This window comes from Sceloporus undulatus, chromosome 5, assembly GCF_019175285.1.
Source record: "Sceloporus undulatus isolate JIND9_A2432 ecotype Alabama chromosome 5, SceUnd_v1.1, whole genome shotgun sequence".
Lineage (NCBI taxonomy): Eukaryota > Metazoa > Chordata > Lepidosauria > Squamata > Phrynosomatidae > Sceloporus > Sceloporus undulatus.
In genome coordinates this window covers 1,302,078-1,322,642 of record NC_056526.1, presented here as the reverse complement: position 1 = coordinate 1,322,642, position 20,565 = coordinate 1,302,078, and the positions used below count along the sequence as shown (strand labels likewise).

The window sequence follows — 20,565 nt, the reverse complement described above, 5'->3', positions numbered from 1 at the left end:
GCAAAGGCTTATGATCTCTGAAAGACAGAAGTTACAAGATGCTGGAGTCAAAATGAAAAGTCCTTCTCTTCTCTGAGATGTCAGGAGGAGCCTTGCACCACAAGGAGAAGGGACACCCCTTTTTTCTGGCTCTTGGACCCTTGGGGCCTGTCTCTGAGGGAAGTGAATTTGGTTCTGGATTTTAGTCTGAACCTAGACTCATAGAATCATAGAGTTGGAAGAGACCCCAATTAGGGCCCTGATCCAGTCCAACCCCCTTCTGCCATGCAGGAACTCTCAACCAAAGCATCCCCATTGACAGATGGCCATCCAGCCTTTAAACAAAGACCTGAAAGAAGTTACCCAAGGTGCTCCTTAACTTTTGTTGCTGCTCTTGTTTTTGTTGTTGTATGCCTTCAAGTCGTTCCTGATTTATGGCGAACCTATTAGGGGTTTTCTGGGGCTGAGAGATGTGAATTAGCCCAATGTCACCCAGTGGGTTTCCATGGCCAAGTGGGAAATGGAAGGCTGGTCTCCAGAGCCACAGTCCAATGCTCAAAGCATGACACTGGAGACCCTTCTGGCAACACACACACAGCCAGTCACCAAATGCACAATGATGGCAGGAGCACCCAGAGCGCCTAAGGACCCTGCGTTTCTCAATGCTGATGGCTTCCATGTGCCTTTGGGGTCGGGCGGGGGGCTTGCCTCCTTCGATCCTGACTGCTTGCCACAATGCAGGGAATGGCCATGCAAGGCAGCTTTGGGGCTTTACAGAAGCTTGGCTCAGAGTAGCATATGTCCATATGTGGATATTTATGGGATGCTCAGGAAATGTTGAACTGAGGCTGATAGTAGTAGTGTGATACCACTATTGAAATTGTTGTCGGTACAAAAACCCCAAATGCTGAGGAAGAACTGGTCAGGATGGCGAGGGAAGCAGGAGAGGACCTGAAAGGAGCCTTCCCTTGATCCCAAGCCCTGCTCCCTGCCAGCCTCCTGGGCTGCCTTGGATCGGCTGCCCTTCCACATTAGAGCAAAGGAGAGCCACGCAGGCTTCGGGGGAAGAGGGAAAGCCCTCGAATCTAGAATATGGTACCCATCTTCTCATTGTCTGCAGCCAGTCTGCAAACTGGCACACAAGTCAGGAAATTCACTTTCCACAATCTTCCTGCCTGTGCATAAAGCTAGTAACTTTTCTCTTTGTGAGGCTTAGTCCATGCACATATGCATGCCCACACACAGAGAGCAAGGACAACAGAACAGGCCGGTTGATCACCTGGGTTTAATCTGCATTGCAGAATTAGTGCAGTTTGACATCACCTTAACATCTGTGGCTCAGTGCTGTGGAATCTTGGGGTTTGTAATCTGCTGTGGCACCAGAGCTCTCTGATGGAGAGGCCTAAATATCTCACAAACCTGCAAAGACCAGAATTCCATAGCACTGAGCTATGGCAGTTAAACTGTTGTCAAACCGCATTATTCCAGCAGTGTAGATGCAGTTGTAGCCGCACCAGTCTGCAGGGAAGGCCTTGCATAGTGCAGTGCTCTGCGTGTTGTACCAGCCAACATTCCCTGCATAGAGAAGCCTAGCTTCTCAAGCAGATACGCTTTCAGCTTAGCTTTCTCCCTGCCATGCTGGTCTCCTGCATGGAAGGTGACTTTGTCCTGATTAATTTTAATAAATCTGGGGGCAAGCAGGAGAATGGGGCAACTGCTGCACCAGAGTCGATGCCACCTTTCATGCCCAGCCAGAGTGATGTCAACGTCACTGCTATAGCTTAAAAAGAAACTGGAATGCTGTTGGTCTTATTAAACTGGGGGTATGTGTGTTAGTTTGCTGGTTTCCTTATGGTTTGCCCCATCCTGATGGCAGGGAACGCGGGCGTTTTAAGCAGCAAAAGAGCAAAACGCTTTTAATAGCCAGCAGCCCTTTCCCATTTAATAATGACATGCCTAGGAATGAATGTTTTCAGCAATTGTGGCTGCTTCTTGGGGTGTTTTTTGTTAACTGCACCGAGAACATAAACAGTTTGCTTGTGTGCATGCGCCTGTGTGCAAGAGAGAAAGTGAGTGAGTCACTGGGGAGAAGTCGCCTTGTTTTCTGACAGTGGGAATTGCATGGCTGTTGGTGCTTTCAATGGAAACTGGGCATGATCCCAAGATGTGAAGAAATCCAAGTCTTGCTGCTTCAGCTCCCAGCAGAGCAGTTGACTGGTCCTGTTATAGTACAGCCATAGCCCCAGCTGGACAGGCTTCTGCTAGTGTGTTTACCTTCTCCTTTGTCAATGGCACAGGCAAATGGGAACACAACTGGGAAGAAACTTGGGAACTCATAGAATCATAGAGTTGGAAGACACTGCAAGGGCCATCCAGTCCAGTGCTTTCCTTTGGAGGCCTGGTTGGCAAGGTATCATTTGGGCTCCGCAGCAGTTTTCCCCCTTTGTATTAAAGCCTTCAGGCCGCGCTGATTTGAGCCAGGATGCATTTAATCTGAGTTTTCACTATTTTAAATTGCGTTACCCAGTTTTAAATTGACGGCACTCTTTAATATATTTTAAAGTATCTTTTAAAATTATTGTTCTTTTTTTCTGCTGTAATATGATTTCACAACAGATCTTCAGATATATGGCAGGAAAGGCTATAAGATGGCGCAAGTAAAAAGTTACATAGAGGCAGAAGAAAAGGTGGAAAAAGGAAGTAGAGGTTTACAAGAAGTGATAAGCGCCAAATCTTCATAGGAAAGCTGTGTGTGTGTGTGTGTGTGTGTGTGTTTAAATAGCAATCTGTTAAATTGTGTAATTACAGATTATGTGATCCGTGATATACTTACTTTCTTTTCTTTATATCATTTATGCATTTTTCTTTTAAAAAAACTAATAAAATATGACTTTAAAAAAATCTGCAGGGAAGGATGCAAACATTTTTAATAAACAAATAAATAAATAAATATACTCTCCGAGTCCAACAGGGGTCCATTTGGGGAGTTTGAGTCAAAGTGTGTTGGAGTTAACCGAACAGCCTTAAAGTGAATTGAAGTGCATGGCTGCCTTGTTCCATTGACGATGAGCAGGTGAAGACAACGTCCTCAACTGACCCCTTCTCCTTCTTCTCCTTCTTTTCTCTCCGCCACAGTGCCTTTTAGAGAGACCCCCAGCTACACGAAGAGGAGACGGCTCATTGCGGTGGGAAGCCTCTCCTCCCCCCACTTGTTGCAGCGGTCCGTGAGCGACAACAACTTGAAGTCCGAGAGCCGCCCGTCCTACTCGCCAGTGCCCTCCCTCCGCAGCCTGCCCCAACAGCTGCTGGCTCAGATGCAGGAAGCCGCTGTCGGGGTGGGAGACCGCGGCCTGGTGGGCACGGCCGGCTCCCGGAGTGCCCACAGCCGCTCCCCTTCGCTGCAGCGCGTGCGGGGGGAGAAGGAGGCTGACCCACACACGCTCAGGAGAAGCAGCCGCGGCAAGGCCAGGTGAGAGAGAGGGGCGCCCGCGTGGCCACCTGCCCAGGTGCACTCCACTGCCACCTGCCCTTCCCAGCTGCCTTGGCTGCCTCTCGGAGGGGAGTGCAGGGAAGCGCCAGTGACAGCTGAGTTCTCTTTGCGCCGGTGCACAAAGGAGGGCTTCCTTGTGGTGGGATTGGGGCCAAGGGTCAGTTTCTGGGAGGAACTGTCCCACCAGCAGCCCTCGGAAATGCTGGACAGCTCTCTGCTCTCTCCAGCTGGCTCTGCATCACTTTCCCTCTTGAGCGCCTCTGTGGATGCAGAGAGCTGTCCGGGGTTCTGGGTGCATGTGGTGTCCACTGTGCCACAGGGACACACCGGGTGTACATGCCTTGCACGTGTGTAGCGGGTGAGCGTGGCTGTCTGTGGAGGTGTTTGGTTTGCTCCTCTCCCTCTTGTACCTGTTCCATTCTCTTTGTTGTCTTTGGTGCGTACTTCTGGTTCTTCAGAGATGTTTGCCATTGGCATGGCAACGGCACATCGCTTGAAAGCTGTTCCCTGGGAGGTAGCACTGTTCAGACCACCGGCCCACACCTGCCTGGTTCCTTCTTCACCTGGTTGGCTGTGCGTGGGTGAGGGAATGGAGCGGTGGAGATTCTTGCAAGGAGGTCTAACGTCCTTTGGTGGCTTGGGGTATGTGCATGTTGTAACAGTGAACAGTGACCAAATTATCAATGGGGAATTTAATTAGCTCAAGGTCACGAGAGGAGGCCTGTTACTACATCTCAGATGGGATGCCCCTTCGATCTGTATACCAGGAACTAGAAATCCAGAAATGAGGCAGAAGCTCTAAGTACAATCATTGGAAACAAGGATTCAAACATACAGGCACATACGCTCACGCATTCATACAAGACTCAGGAAATAACATAGTAAATGTGGGATAGATATTAGGCTTTCTAATGGAAATACTCACCTCACGTAAAAGTTCTATCTTGGTGTGTCCAATTTGTGTGTGGGTTTGCAGGTCTGGTTTAGCAGACAAGTCAGAGAGGGGGACTGACTTTAAACTGACATAGCTGTTGGCTGCCAGCAGCAGAGAGAGGCTAGCAGCAGCGAGTGGCTACCAGCAGTGAGTGGCTGGCCGCAGCGCATTCCTAAATTTGGGAGACCCTTTAAGGGTTTAACAGGGTCTCTAGACAAAGGGCAATCAAAGGAAACTGTCTGAAGTGTATTTCACATCTTAGGTCCATGTTTTGATCTCACCAAATGTTTCCGACAGAGTGGGGACCCAAATGGCTATGCAAATGTCATTCTTTTGATTCACCTGGCTCCCCCTCAATCACAAAGAGAGACACTTCCTTGAGACACATGATAGCATCTTTCCTGAGAGCACTTAGCAGCTCCTTGCATAATCTCATCCATTTCCAGGGTTGGGAAAGGAAATTTGTTTACATCTCAAAACCCATGGTTTCCCCTTGTTTCAGTGGGAGATCACATGCTAGGGCCATATAGCTGCTCAGGTCAAGATGCACTTTTGAAATCAAGATGCAGGCCAGAGATTATCATTTAGATATATTAAAAAGGTGTAGATCAATGCCTATCAATGTGCAGAGTGCAGGCTAGAATAGCATCTGTCTTCTTTGTTGGAGCATCACTCTGATGGCTCATGGTCAGCTTCTGATCAACTATAATCCCAAGGTCCTTTCCACATGTAGTACTATTGTGCCATGTGTTCCCCATCCTACATGTGTGTATTTGGGTTTTGTGGCCAAATGTAGAATTCTATGGAATTGATTTCTGCCCAGTATTCTAGTTTATCTAGGTCCTTTTGAATTCTGTTCCTATCTTCCAGTATGTTAGCTACCCATCCCAGTTTTGTGTCAACTGCAAACTTGATCAGGATTCCTTCCACATAGTCATCTAAGTCCTTGATTTGTACAGTGGATCATCCATATTCTCTGGGGTGAGGAGTGCAGGATCCCTGTGAAGATGGAAAAACCACAAATGAAAACCCCTCACTAACCACTATATTTTTAGTTGAGAGAATACCTCTCTAAGAACCTTTGGTTCTGCAGTGTAGCTCTATGGTCAACGTCTGCCAGAGGTTGACCATAGAATTGCACTGGAGGACCTACAAATGCCCAGAGAAGTCTTCTCTTTAGGAATTGCTAGGTCCTCTAGTGCAGTTTTTGGTGCAAGATGATCTAAAGATTCCTAGAGAGAACATATTAATGAAATCCATGAATAGTCAAGTCCTCAAAAGTCAAAGCTGCAAATGTGGAGGGCTGGCTGTAGTTGTTGTTGTGTTCCTTCAACCTGTTTCCAATTCACAGCAACTCTAGGATGAACCTATCATAGAGTTTTCTTGGTAGGTTTCCTCAAAGGAGGATTGCCATTGCCATCATCTGAGGCTGAGAGAGTGTGACTTGGCCAAGGTCACCCAGTGGGTTTCCATAAAAATATTGAAATGTGTCAACCCATGGGCAGAAACCTGCATCACTCCACTCAAGACCGCCTTCCAGTTTGAAGCGCAGCCATTGACAATGACTCTCTGAGCATGGTTTTCCAACCAATTATGGATCCATCTGACAGTGCTCCCACCTATCCCTGAGTCATTCATTTTGCTAACCAAAATATTGTCAGAGACCTTATCAAAAGTTGCCTCTAGGGATGGGATGAACTGGCACCATTTCTGCGTTTGAAGAAGTGACTGTCTTGGTACCTCCTTGGGGTGGCATTTTGCAAGGAAGAGCTGCAGAGTAAGTGTGCCAGGGCATTTTCGTATTACTAACAACCTTAGATGAGAGTCTGGATGGAAAACTGTGCTCCAAGAGTCGTCCTCAGTGGCTTGGCTTCAAACTGGAAGGAAAGTAATCGTCCCACTATATCACTCTCTGACTTGCTGGTCAGGCTTCATCTGGAGTCCTACCGTCAGTTCTGGATGCCTCATTTTAAGAAGGATACGGACAAGATGGAGCAAGAAGGCCAACAAAGATAGCAAGAGGTACAGAGAACAAAGCCTGAGGAGAGGCAGGTTCAGCTTGGGGAAAAGAAGACTGAGGTGTGGCATAACTGTACTCTTGAAACACCTCAAGGGCTCTCAGAGAGAGGAGGGAGCAAGCCTATTCTGTGCCGGTAGAACCAGGTCCTGATGGTTTTAAGTTGCTGGAAGATAGATTTCGATTGAACATTAGGAGGAGATTCTTGACAGTGAGAGTAGTTGGGCAATGAAACCAATTGCCTAGAGAGGTGGAGGGGTCTCCTTCGCTAGACATCTTCAAAAAGAGGCCACACAGCTCCCTGCTGGAAATACTAGGATCCAGCATAGTGAAAATGGCACCAGATTGCTATAACTGTGGTCTGTGGAGCTCTCATAGTCTGCTCAGTATACGTTACTCGTGCCCAATGAGAATTTGCCAACTATGCCAGCAATGAAGTGTAGATCCTGAAGTGTAAGAATATATAATTGAATACCAAAGTCAGCATAATCCATGCCATCATATTTCCCAGTTCTCCATATGGTTGTGAGAGCTGGAATTGAAGAAAGTGGATAGCAAGAGAACCGACTCACGTGAAAAGTGGTGCCGGAGAAGAGTTCTGCTGAAAAGACATATAAATGGATCCTTGAGCAAATCAAGCCTGAACTCTCCTTAGAAGCCAAGAGACTGTTGTACTTCAGAGATACCATGAGAAGACAAGGTATCAAGAGAAAGCCATAATGCTCAGTAAGGTTGAAGGCAGCAGGAAAAGAAGAAGACCATGGGGCCTGTGTCCTCGCAAGGATGGAGACATATTGGATTGCAAAGGAAGTCTCTTTTTTCTGTTGCAAATAGGTGTTAAATTTCCTGGACTTTGAGACTCTCCCAGGATCCAAATGGCCAGGAGGACGAGGTGCAAGACTGCAAGAAATACCCCTCCATACCATCCGAATTGAGAGCAGAAACAGCAAAATGCAGGCCTATGAGTAACATCTTCCTGTATGGTTTTAACACTTTCCTGATGAAGAAGCCAGTGGAACTTTGAAAGCTTGCAACATGTATATTGTGCATTTTGGTTGGCCATTAAAGGTATCACTACTTGGTGGATTTTTTATTGGATTTCCTTTAAAGATGCATAGACTCCAACCATCAATGAAGCCACAGCTTTGAGTCTGCAAGACCTGAGCTGGGCTCTTGAAGATGGAGGACTTGACGGTCCTTCTTTCCTCGGGTCGCCATTAATCTAAGTCATCTTGACAGCAGTTCACAACAGCAAGACATCCTACGGTTTCTTTGCCAGTTGGGGCTAGAGGATAAAATTACAAACGCTTTCTGGTTTCCTAGAGAGAAACTAGGGAGAAATTCCTCAGCTTCGCTATTCATCTGGAGTTCCTTTCATAACTCCTCTCTTGTCAGTTTCACCCTTTTACTCCTCCTAATCAAAGGTTAACATTGTATGTTAATGGATAGGCAGGGTGCGTGTGTGTCTCTGTGTGTACACACATATATTTGATGAAAGATGGTTAATTACTGTGCACACTTAACCTGAGCTTCTTAGGTGTGACCTTGGCCACAAGCCATCTGCTCCAGCCTCCCCTTGAGAGCAATGATATTAAAAGAGTTGCAGGGATTATGTTGGGCCCTTCGCCTCCTTTTCTGTGTTGCGGAGGGCAGGGGTACGGGGTTCTTATTGGCAGCTTTGGAAGAAGGAGGTCAGATCCCTCTTAGAGGCCGGCCTCTCAGGGGAAGGAATGGTCCCACTACCTTCTGCACTGGTCAGGCCTCACCTGGAGTCCTGTGTTCAGTTCTGGGATGTTCAGAGAAAGGCAACGAGGATGATGAGAGGAGAACAAAACAGACGAGGAAAGGCTGGAGGAGCTGGGTGTGTTCAGCTTGGTGGAGAGAAGGCCAGAGGGGTGACCTGATTGCCCTCTTGCAATGCCCCAATTGCTGCCCCAGGGAAGAGTGGGCCAGTTTGTTCTCTGCTGCCCTGGAGAGTAGAACCAGGTTTAATGGCTGGAAGTTGCAGGAAGGTAGATTTGTTCTGACGTTAGAAGGAATTTCCCGACAGTGGGAGCAGTCCGCAATGGAACCAGTTGCCTGGAGAAGTAAGTGGTGGGCTCCCTTTCTCTGGGTGTCTTCAAAAGGGGGCTGGACAGTTGCCCATTGTTGGGGATGCTCCGGCTGGAGATCCTGCAGTGACCATGGGCTTGGACTCAGTGGCCTCTGAGGATCCCTTCCAACGCTATGTTCCTGCATTTCTAGGAACATGGGATGGTTAAGAATAATTGGGCCATTGGTAGCCACATTGAACCGGCCTTGGCTTTGAGTGTTGGGTCCTGCAGAGTCTGCTTGGGACTGCCTCCTTCCTTTATCTCTTTGTGAAATGCTGCCTGGCTGTGGCAACCTTTTGCTTATCTATCTCATCTTGAAGTTTTTGGCTGTCTACTCGCCCTCATTTAAAATGGCCCCTTGGTCTCTAGCTAGGAAAGGAAGGCCACAGTGGAAGGGGAGGAAAAAGAAAGAAAGAAAGAAAGAAAGAAAGAAAGAAAGAAAGAATGTATTACGGCACATGGCCAGCATAGGAGGGGAGGAAGGAGCTGAAGGGGGGCATGCTCAGCTGATTCCCTCAATACACACACATGCGTGCGCACACACACGCACCATCTGGGCATGTGCTGCCTTTTCATTAGACAGAATCCTGCATCTGCTGTCATACGGCTGCTTCCATTTCCTTCAGTAACACTTCATGCATGCACTGAATGTAATTTTAATGTTAGCCTTTTGTACATTGTAACAGTGTTGTTTGTATTTTAACTCCTAAGTCACCTTGAGTCCCATTTTTGGAGAAAAGGTGGGATGTGAGGAATGATTTGTCCAACAGAATCCTGTTGCTTTCTTGCAGGAGCACAGTTTCCCTTATGGAAGCGGCTGGGCATTTTTGTCCAACGCGAAACATCCACATTCAGGTCAAGGTTTCATAAGGCATGCGGTGCTATTGCACACGCAAAGGTACACTTAGGTGCACAGTGCCTATTATACAGAGGTACAGCTTTTGTATCCCTTATGGATGACTTGGTTGTGAATTCAGTTGGATATTTGGTGTCTTGCTGCCATTGCACAACATTGCCATTCAGTGTAGGGACATGGAACGCAATTAATGCACAATTCAGATGTAGGCTACCGGCCAAGGTGATGATGATGGATGGAGCTCATTTTCTCCATATAGTCTCACAATCCGATCCCACCCATGCTTAAAGACATTCCTCTCATGTCGTAATCTGTTTTCATGTTCCTTTCCCAAGCACCAAAGGAATGAGAATTCAGCCTCTCTCTCTCTCTTATCCTCTGTTGGAGGAAACCCTAACCCTTCCCCCCTTTCAGAATATGTGATGGTTTAAGTTCTGTGCCTATGGCTTCATAAGTTTAATTGCAGTCATCATCATCATCATCATCATCCAGTGGTGGCAAATGGTGCGGTGGGAGCAATTCCAAACCAAGAAGCAAAATGTCTGAATGGAATTGCCACAGATAGGACCCCAGCAGGCCCAATTATCAAAAATGACTCTACTTGGAAAAGGCCACATTGTTCCATGATCCATCCCTGATGCCTAGATTCCTGGCTAGAATCCCAACCACCGATAGTCCAGAACTCCAGATAGCAACACCTGGGAGACTGTGAAATCAAGAGATGATGGTGGTGGTGGTGATAGTAATAGTATACGCCAACCCTTCTCAGTCTGAAAGAGTCTGGCGGCACAATAATGTTTTTATCTGCTGCCAAAGGGAAAGGAGGATGGAGCCAACCTGGCCTCTTTAAGGAGGGAGTTTCAAAGCCTGGGAGAAGGCCCTCTCTCTTCTTCCCACCAAACGCACCTGGGAAGATGGTGGGACTGAGAGGAGGATCTCTCTGGATGATCTCAGTGTTCAGACAGCCTGGACCCAAGCCATATAGGACTTTATAGGTCAAAACCAGCCCTTTAAACTGTGCCCAGAAATGGACCAGTGGCCAATGGCTGCTACATCACGCTGTTGGCTCGTGTTTGGCTTCTGGTGTACTAAGACCCCCGAATCTTTTCCACATGTACTATTTTCAGGCCAGGTGTCACCCATCCTATATCTGAGCCTTCCATATGGTTTTTCCTGCCTCTGTGTAGTACCTTCCTTTTATCCCGCTGAGATTCATTTTGTTAGTTTTGACCCAGATTGCCAAGCCATCAGGGTCATTTTGAATCCTATCCTTCTGGACTATTAGCTATGGCCCCTAATTGGGTTTCATGTGCACATTTGATAAGTGTGCCTTCTATTCCACCATCCAGGTCATTTCTGGAGATGTTAAACAACAGTGTGTTTGTTTGTATATTTATTATAATGCAAAATCAGTGCATATGGTACTGTACAAAAATGAAAGAATAAAAGAGCCCTGTCAAAGGTTTACAGTTGAATTAGAAACAAGCAAATAAAGAGAAGTGAAAGGACTAATACAGATTATAGATTCATAGAGTTGGAAAAGACCCCAAGAGCCATCGAGTCCAACTCCTTTTTGCCATGCAGAACACAGTGTCAAAGCACCTCTGACAGATGGCCATCCAGCCTCTGTTTAAAAAGGAGAATCCACCTGACTCTGACAAGAGCCTCTTCCTCTGTTTAAAGAGCTCTTACTGCCAGGAAGAGCCTCCTAATGTTGAGATATCTCCTCTAGTATGATTGTGTCTGGAGGAGCAGAAAACAAGCTTTCTCCATCCTCAATATGACACCATTTCAAATACTTAAACAGGGCCATCATACACCTCTGAACTCTCTCTTCTGCAGGCTAAACATACCCAGCTTCCTAAGGGCTCTCCGTAGGGCTTCATGGTTCATGCGTGATTAATCATAGGATCCTAGAGTTGGAAGAGACCCCAAGGGCCCTGATCCACTCCAACCCCCTTCGTCTGCCATGAAGGAATTCACAATCAAAGCATCCCAGACAGATGGCCATCCAGCCTCTGTATAAGACCTGCAAGGAAGGAGACTCCACCAAATTCTCTGAGGGATCGTCTTCCACAATCAAACAGCTCTGACTGTCAGGACATTCTTCCTAATGGAAGAACCTCAGTGTGAACTCCCTTCAAATATTTAAATAGGGCTATCATTTCACCTCTTAACCTTCTCTTCTCCAGGCTAAACAGACCCAGCATCTCCCAAAGTCTTTCCTCATAGGGCTTCATGGTTTCCAAGCCCTTCACCTTTAGAGATGCTCCAGTTTGTCAGCATCCTTTTTGAATTGTGGGGCCCAGAACTGGACACAGTATTGTAAAAACAAAACGCACAAACACACACAATACAGTTACAAGGACATGCTTCCACCAAGACATATAACCAGAATGTACTCAGCTATAAAAGTAGAAGTAAGCTGGCTGTTTTTTTTAAATAATAAGATTTGATAATATTCCTTTCTTTTGAATTATTGGTGTTGCACTTTTACTCTCCAAAAGAAGAGGCGTTGGTGAGGTTTCCTGCCTCAGTGCAGATGGACTTTGGAAGCAGGTTTTGCCACCATTTGCTGCTTTGCCTCGGGCAGCAAAATCTTTGGGGCCACCTCTGCCAAAGGTTTGTCAGTTGAACTGGGAGCTCCCTGCATGCTTATGTGGAGGGATTTTTTAGGAAGGAGTGGATTTCCCATACAGAGGAAATAGCAAGGCAGGGTACCACTTTCTTTCCTGTCTGTGGCCAAATGGCACATCCTTTGCGGACGGATGGGAAAGATCTTTCCGCCTGTTTGAGAAAACAGATGAGAAATCTCAAGGAAGCGTCAGCCGTCGGAGTCTGTGAGCCTTTTCCTGCAGATCAACAGCTTGCTTCCTGCATTGAAAAAACACTTGTTGGGCTAAATAAATAAAAATGTGTGTGCATTGTCTCTCTTCTTGCTCTGTTTCTTATTCTGGGGGAACCAACGCAGTTGCTAAGCTTCACTTGCAGATCTTAGCAACTGCGCCAGACCCACCGAGAAATAAGCAGAGCGGTTTTTAAACAACCTACCACCCTGACAATGGTTTAAAATGCAGTAAGCATCTTGTTCTGTGACAGAGGGACCCCTTTCCTGGAGCCCATGGAAGAGTCCCAGCTTTGCATGCAGAATGTCCCTGGTTGAATCCCTGGCAGCTCCAGGAGTAGCAAAAGGGCAATCCCAGGAATGCGTGAGTGCCCCTTGTATTGCCAGGCTGAATTTTGCAGTCCTCAGTCCCCCTAGATTCCTTGGATGGGAAAAGGAAAGGAAGGGAAAAGCAAGACAGCAAACTGCCTCTCTTAGAAGCCTCCAAAGGTGGCAATTCTTATTTTAAATAACTTGTAAGTCGTGGGATCACAGAGCTGGAGGGGGCCACATATGGCCATGGCCAACCCCCTTCTGCCATGCAGGAATAACATCACTATGGAGCTCCTGGAAGTTCCCATCTGACTGCTGCTAAAGACCTCCAAAGAAGGAGAGTCCAGCACCCTCCCAGGGAGCCTATTCCACTGCTGAACAGCTCTTAACATCAGGAAGCTCTTCCTAAAGTTAAGGAGCAATGACAAGAGTAGACCTACTGAATCTGTTACATTTGTCTTGACTCAAGATTTGACAGTTGATAGAATGGATCTACTTTAGTTGGGACTCAGCCAGCTACATCCACAAACTTTTCAAGGCAGCACTCTCACCCTGGGATTCCTTCCTCACATTCTGAGCAGCAGAGATCAAGGGTCCAGGCCTTGGGATCAGGGGACTGCAACAAAAATGAGGTGACTGAACCTTAGGTGACCTTTTGTCTATATATAAAAAAAGGGGGGGGCACCATTTTCAGCAACCTGGGAGAGCCTCGTTCCAGGGGTCTGGCAACCTCTCCTGCCCTCTGCACCGTGGGCACCTTGCATTCCCCTCCCCTTGCTGCCCTTCCCTCTTCTTGGCGGAGGTTTTCTTCCAGCCCATTCCTTCCCTATTACCCCAATCCTTTCCATCCCCTCCTTCGCAGTCTTCGGCTGGTGGTTTATTACAAAGCAGCTGCCAAAAGCCCAGAGAGGGTTTCATTTTTAATCTTCCCTGGCCCATCCCTGGAGGCAGGGCCATAACCAATTGCCTTGTCTCAAGCGGTTTGCCTCTGCGTTTGTTAGCCGTGGGCATTCATTTGCACTCCTCCCTCGGCCGGAGATCCATTTATTGGATTTCAGCAATGGGATGCAGAAGCAGAGCGGTGTGTTTTTTAGCAGGAGATTTGTCACCCTCCACTCCGACTGGGTTGAGGCGCTAACACACAGGTGCACATGCGTAGACCAGGGCCTGGGGGGCACCACATTCATTCCAGTGGGGCTCAGTCCCCTTGTGCAAGCCCTATGAAATAAAAAGGGGGTGTAAAAGAGCTGGAAGGGACCGCAGGGGCCACCTAGTCCCGCCACTGTCACACAAGAATGTGCAACTGAAACACTCCTACAGCTGAGAAGGTATCGGGATCAACCTTGATGGAGGAACAGGTGGAAGTGCTTGCCATCCACTGCTGCTCTTCAGATAATACCTGTGGGCCAGGGACATATTGCATGGTGGTCTGGAAGGTGCCATTGATTTCCCTCCCACAGAAGCCATGGAAAGAGATGCTATTGATGCATGGGAACCCCTGGGTTGCACAAGGCAAGGCTGACATTGGACGGAGCCTTGTTTTGTGGCCCCTTGACTCACCTGTCTGCCTGTCTCTCTCCTTTTCTCTCCCTGATGACAGTTTCCCTGTTCAGTCGGTTATTTGACTCCAGGCCTCACTGCTGCCAGCAGAAGGCAGAGCAAGATGCATTGTCTAATGCACTATGCGCAAAGAAGCGTCAGAAAGATTATTATTTAATGCGAGGGCTGTCACCCAATAAAGTATAATAGCAGTCGATTCAAGAGGCGGGGGCTGCTTGGTTAATAAATCCCTTCCATGGATTAAACATCCATAAGGTTCCAGGGAGGAGGACAAGGGTCCTCAAGAAGAGGAAGGAGGAGGAGGAGGAGGAGGAGGAGGAAGAAGCTTCAAACATTTTCAAAGAACTGTTTTTTGTTTCTTTAGTAGAAATATAACTTAAAACAAAACTTTATCCTAATCGTTCGTTCGCTCACTATATCTGCATCAAGCGTCAACATTACAATGCCATGCTTTACATTATTTCTATAATATGCATTGTACATTATATGTGTTCCTTCTCATCAGAATATGAAGTTGTTCAGAGGCTGAGTTGATTATATGGATTATATTATATTAATTATATTTTGACATTTCCCTCATTTTTAATCTTGTGATACATAGCATATATCTTACTCCGTCCGGTTCTGTCTGTTTTCTCTTCCCTTGGCATTGAGTTTATTATATCTATTAATTTGTTCTACAAAACAAGGAACAGACTTTCTTTTCTCTCCTATATTCTTAAATTCCATACAGAATATTTTGTGTCTGTTTCCCTTCTTTCTATTCCTTCTTCACATTCCTCAAATCCTTTCCATTATAACCGCTTCCATATTATCTGGGGTTTTCAAAACGTCTTTCACTTACATTTTCCAAATCATTTCCAGTCTTCTTCCAGACTATTTGTCATAATGTTATTGATCTTCTGAGACAAATCGGTTTTGCTTTTTAACAGGGCAGTATGATAACATCCAAAACCGCCAAAACCGCGATATCTTTATCAGGCCAGCCAAAAGGCACAAAATAGACGACGCAAGCTTTTGAAACTCCACTGGCTTCTTCATCAGGCAAAGGGGTTAAAAGCCGGACAGGAGAAAGAAAAATGTGACAAGTCTTCATTTTGTCTAGATGTTGTTGTTGTTTTCAGTTAAGTTGTTGACATCATTGTGGTGCCCATAACTGGGCACAGTATTTCAGGTGAAGCTCTGACCAAATCCATTTCCCTGGATCTGGGCGCTATATCCCTGTTCATGCAGCCTACAATCATATTGGCTTTTTTAGCTGCTGCATCACACTGTTGACGAATCATCCCTTTCATGTGTGCTGCTTCCCATCCAAGTATCATTCATCCTATGTTTCTGCATTTTTCCTGCCCAAATATCATGTCTTACCTTTATTGCTGTTGAAATTCATTTGTTAGTTTTGGCTCAGATCTCCATTTATTCAAGGCAGTTTTGAATCTTGGTGCCAACAGCTGCCTTTGGAGAGCAGCTTCAGTTCTAGCGCTTGCATTTCAAAGCCTAATCTTTTGAGGCTTCGCCTTTATTTTTTTATTTTATATCATTGATATCCTGCATTTCTGTCAATGCAAAATGCAAGCTGGCAAATGGCATAGACTGAAATAGAATACAGCTGAAATCAATGTTAGCATTTGAAGAAGAATGAAGCGGTCGCATTAAAAACAGTACTAAATTAAAGAGTGTAACAGTGTTTAAAACATTAAATAAAGAGGGGGAAACTGCAGCATTGAAAGACCCTCCCCAAAACTGAGAAGCTCCTGCCTTGCGTGGCCTAAGCAAGCGAGGGACCCAGAGAAAGCCTTCCCTTGAGGATCGCCAGATCTGGATGATTCAGTCTGTCCAAAATGCTGGACTCAAGTAGGGCTTAATAAACCATGGCCTGTAATTGAAGCCTTCCACAGTCCCTGTCTGGTTCTTTCCCAGCCTCCTTTCTGACATAGGTTTCTGTGGGTTTTTCAGGCTATGTGGCCATGTTCTAGAAGCCCGAAAACCACACAAAAAACTATGGATGCCGGCCACGAAAGCCTTCGACTTCACTCCTTTCTGATATTTCAAGGGGTTCTGGCTGCACTTCTTGGATTGTGAGAATCTAGCATTTTAAAGGTAATTGATCCTGTCCCTGAAGCAGGTCTAGAGCCTTGGAAAGCTTGGTTCAGACTAGAACCCGGAGCATGGAGACTCAGGCTGTTTCAGCGACATCCATCATCTTGGCCAAATGGTTTTAAGGTGTGCCCAGATGACACGGTGCTCATGGATTCTTTGCAAACACACAGCTGTGACTGAGCCGGTTTTTACCAACACCAACAACCACAAGAAAATGCCCCACTGATGAAAAGCTCCATTGGCCTTCTGTCTTTGCAACCAGGGAGAGGGAGCGGGTTGCTGAGCGCCACCGAGGCCTTCCTCCTGCCCTGAGTGGCGCTGCTTGATGCGCCTGGAAAGGGCCCACTGGGACACAGAAGCGGGAGGACGGGGGGGGGGGGGGTTCCCTTCCATTGACAGGTTTGTTTGTTTCCCTAAAGATTTAAAAGATGCCATATTGCTGTCAGCTTTGTCAGACCAAGTCTAGAAATGAGACGCAGCAGCGCAAACCTCAGGAATGCCTGACGCAGATGCGGATAGTTTGGGGGACACCAGTTGGACTCCCCAAATGTCTGGAGGAAAGGCTGTAGTGTCACGGAGCAGCTGGGGTTTAGGAGCAGAGCTGGTTCGGCGTTTAATACACCTCTCTTCCACTTGGACACAGCCACAGAAGAGGGAGGAATTTGTTCACATGTAAACGGTGTAGACATGTACTTGCTATTGCTGTTGCTGTCTATTCCAGCTCCATTCTGCCATGCAGGAATCCACCACTAAAGCTGAAAGATGCCCATCCAACCTCTCCTTAAAGACCTCCAAAGAAGGAGAGTCCTCTGAAGCAGTCTATTCCTCTGTCAAACAGCAATGGCACTTAAGAAGATTTGTTCCTTAATATTTAGGTCGAATCTCTATTCTTGAACTTGAATCCACTGGTTTGTGATCTAGACTCTGGAGCAGCCAAACTCAAGCTGATTTTATTGCGTACCTGGCATCCCTTCTGATATTTAAAGATGACAGTCATGCCACTTCTCAGTCTTCTCTTCTCTAGGCTAAACAGTAGATCCAGCTCCTGATATCGTTCCTCTGAAGCAGGGGTAGGCAACCTGCGGCCCGCGGGCCGGATGCGGCCCGGCAAGGCCTTGGGACCGGCCCCCGCCTGGTCCTGCCGCCGATTGCCACCAGAGCCTTTGGCCTATCGCGTGAGGGCGTGGGGCCTTTGGCCTGTCAGGAGGAGGCGGGCAAGGGGGGCAAGCGGCGAGCAAGGGGGGCAATTGTCTATAGAAGCCTCAGAAATATGCATTTATATTAACATTTTTTTAAAAATCAGCAAATTTTTTCACGTGTCCTCCATTTTAAAAAAAAAAGTGCCCTCCATTTGAATTTTGTGTCATTTTTTTCCCGTTTTTTTTATTTATTTCTTTTTTTAAAAAATTATTTAATTATTCATTTTTTGACTTCGGCCCCCCAGTTGTCTGAGGGACAGCAACCCGGCCCCCGGCTCAAAAAGGTTGCCTACCCCTGCTCTGAAGGCTTGGTTTCAAGACCTTTGGCCATCTTGGTTGCCCTTCTCTGGACACGTTCCAGCTTCATATCCTTCTTGAATTGTGGTGTCCAGAACTGGACACAGACTCTCTCCAGGCAAGGTCTGTCCAAATCAGAACAAAATGGCAGCAATGCTTCCCAAGTGCAGACACTCCTATTGATACAGCCCACAATTGCATTGGCCTTTTTGGCTGCTGCATCACCCTGTTGACTCCTGTTTAGCTTGTGGTCTACTAAGACCCCCCAGATCCTTTTTCTATCTACTGCTTTCAGTTAAAAACCACAAGACATTTTAACAGCCCTGTTGATTTTACAGTAGAATTAATATTTTTTCGCTCCAAATGGTTTTCAAAAACAACTCTAGTTCAGCAGAGTCTGAAAGTACAGATGGAAAGAATATTCATTTGTTCAGAGGTTTCTGATAAGGATGTAATTCTTGGCTAATTTTCTTCACAAAGGAAGCAAAAACTCTTGTTAGCAGTTTCCTTCCAGTTGCAGGAAGTCTTCAGAAATGGCAGCATTTTGGAGATTATGCACAAAATGTCGATACCTTTGCACACAAAGCAGCCTTTTCTGCACAGAAAGTCCTATGGAAAGAGAACGTAATATTGAAGTGGCATAAACCCCGAACGGTGAGGAGCGTCATCAGTTCAGGGCTCTTCTTGTCAGGATTTCTGGGCCCTTCGGGAAGCACATTTCCCAGCCCTTTTTCAAATAAGATGTTGTTTCATTCCTTTATTTCCTGACACTCCCAAGTCTCTGTTGGGATGGATAATGCCAAGCCGAGATCTTTATGCACTTTTCACCAGCATTTGAGCTTTGCAGAGTATTTCAGGGAATTATCTTGCACAGAAGTTACAATCTTCAGTCCTATTAATTCTTTCTGCCTCGTTGTTGTTGTTGTTGTTGTTGTTCAAATCATTTCTGACCTTAAATGATCACAGAGTTTTCTTGGCAAGATTTCTTCAGAAGAGAGTATGATTTGTCCAAAGTCACCCATTGGCTTTCCAGGGCCAAGTGGGGATTCAAACTGTGGTCTCCAAAATCCTAGTCCAACACTCAGACCACTGCACCACGCTGCCTCTCATAGATGATGGTGGAGATGCTTGTTTTCTTAAACTGTTTTGGAACAATTATTATTTTTAATGGTATGTTTTCAGTTGCTTTGGACGTTGCTGATGGTTTCCTTTCCTTTTAATGCTTACCTTTTGTGTGCTTTAACTAAGCTGTGCATATGTTTATTTGTAAGTTTCTTGGTTGTCCAGGAGCGTAGCTTTGGATGAGGAAATCTGCCCATCTGTATAAGAAATCTGTTTCCCTCCGGAATGATATTTCCCTTCACTTCCCAAATGCTTAGCCCAAATGCAGAGAGTGAGGCCCTATACAGACAGGCCAAAATAAAGCTGCTTCAAGTCACTTTGGAGGTATGGTGTTTCAATGATACATGCGTCCTAAGAGTCTGGAAGCTGCACCAAAGCTGCACTCCAATCCTTAGGACTGGAGCATGGCTTTGGTGCAGCTTCTGGACTCTTAGGACGCATGTATCCTTTAAACAGCATATTTGCAAAGTGGCTTGAAGCAGATTTATTTTGGCCTGTCTGTATCAGGCCTGAGACACTGAAAATAATCCCCACTCAGAGATCCTCTTCCGTTTGCTGTGATTTCTTTCCCTTTGCAAACGCTGCCTGCGCCTTTTCTTGAGACACCTAAACTCTATTTCTGAATTACTCCACTAACATTTTAAGTTGCTGCAATACTAGACATTTGGAGACTCAAGGAGAATATCATTAGGAAGAGAGTTCTTACTTAGAGAGCAATGCCCACATTCTTCTCTATCATGAGTCCCAATGTATTGTTGTTGTTGTTTATATTATTATTATTATTTATTAGTATAACCTTTATTTATGAAGCGCTGTAAATTTACCCAGCGCTGTACATGCAATCTTTTAATTGGATGGTTCCCTGCCCTCGGGCTTACAATCTAAAAAGACATGACACAGAAGGAGAAGGGAAATCAGAGGTCCAGCAGTTCCTCTCTACCTCCGAGGCCTGGACCAAGGCAGATGGACTCCCAGGAGGGCTTGTGCTTCATAATGGATGTTTTAATCTTCTACCGGGGAAAACACATACTCTCAAGCAGGATAATACATATACAGTACATAGCAATACAGGAATGGTTTGATAACAGGCAACAAAAAACATCAGTAGTAACGACAATTATGCAATGCTTGGAAGCTTCTCTGAACAGAATGGTTTTCAACTCCGTTTGTGAAGCGGGTTAAGAAGTGATGCTCTTGCTTGTGGGGGAAGAAGGTTCCAGGAGTGAGGGGCAGCAAGTGAAAAGGGGCGATCTGGGATGGGGCAGAGGAAATCCTGGGCTGAGACAGCAGACCTTGACTACCAAAACGGAGGGAACAATAGAGTGGGAAGGTGAGGAGAAAGAAGGTCTGATAAGTAAGGAGCCCAATCCAGGAGGGCTTTAAACGTCAAGAGCAGGAGCTTATACTGAATGCGAAAAGGAGAGGGAACCAGTGAAGGGATGCAAACACAGGAGATCAGCAACACAAGAGCATCTTCCTCATGCCAAGGGCTGTGGCCGTTTGGATGCCTTGGCGTTCCTCCATCCGCGTTGGAGGGCAGGTAGGGCCATGCATGAGCAGCTTGGACAGGTGGCCATTGCTATAAGGGAGACCTGCACCTGGCAAGGAGAGGCCAGTTCTTTCAGCAGAACCTGAAAACAGGAGCCAAGAGGCTGTTCCTCGCTGGGCTTTGGAGAGAGTCCTCCTCTGCATCACTTTAGGGAAAAAAATTCTTTTTCCAGGGAGGAAAAGGAAGAGAGGGAGGGAGCCCAGGTGAGGCTC

General features: G+C 46.4%; 1 protein-coding gene across 10 annotated transcripts in view; it reads left to right on the top strand.

Annotated features, from left to right (window-relative positions):
* Positions 1-20,565, top strand: part of LOC121932053 (SH3 and multiple ankyrin repeat domains protein 3-like) — a 324,411-nt gene that overhangs the window by 40,906 nt on the left and 262,940 nt on the right. For all 10 annotated transcript variants that reach the window (XR_006104255.1, XM_042470338.1, XM_042470336.1 and 7 more), the window contains one exon: positions 3,115-3,448. Coding sequence is in view for 9 of the 10 variants with exons in the window: in XM_042470338.1 (XP_042326272.1) it covers positions 3,115-3,448 (334 nt within the window). In the remaining variant the exon portion in view is untranslated. The remainder of the gene's footprint in view (positions 1-3,114; positions 3,449-20,565) is intronic.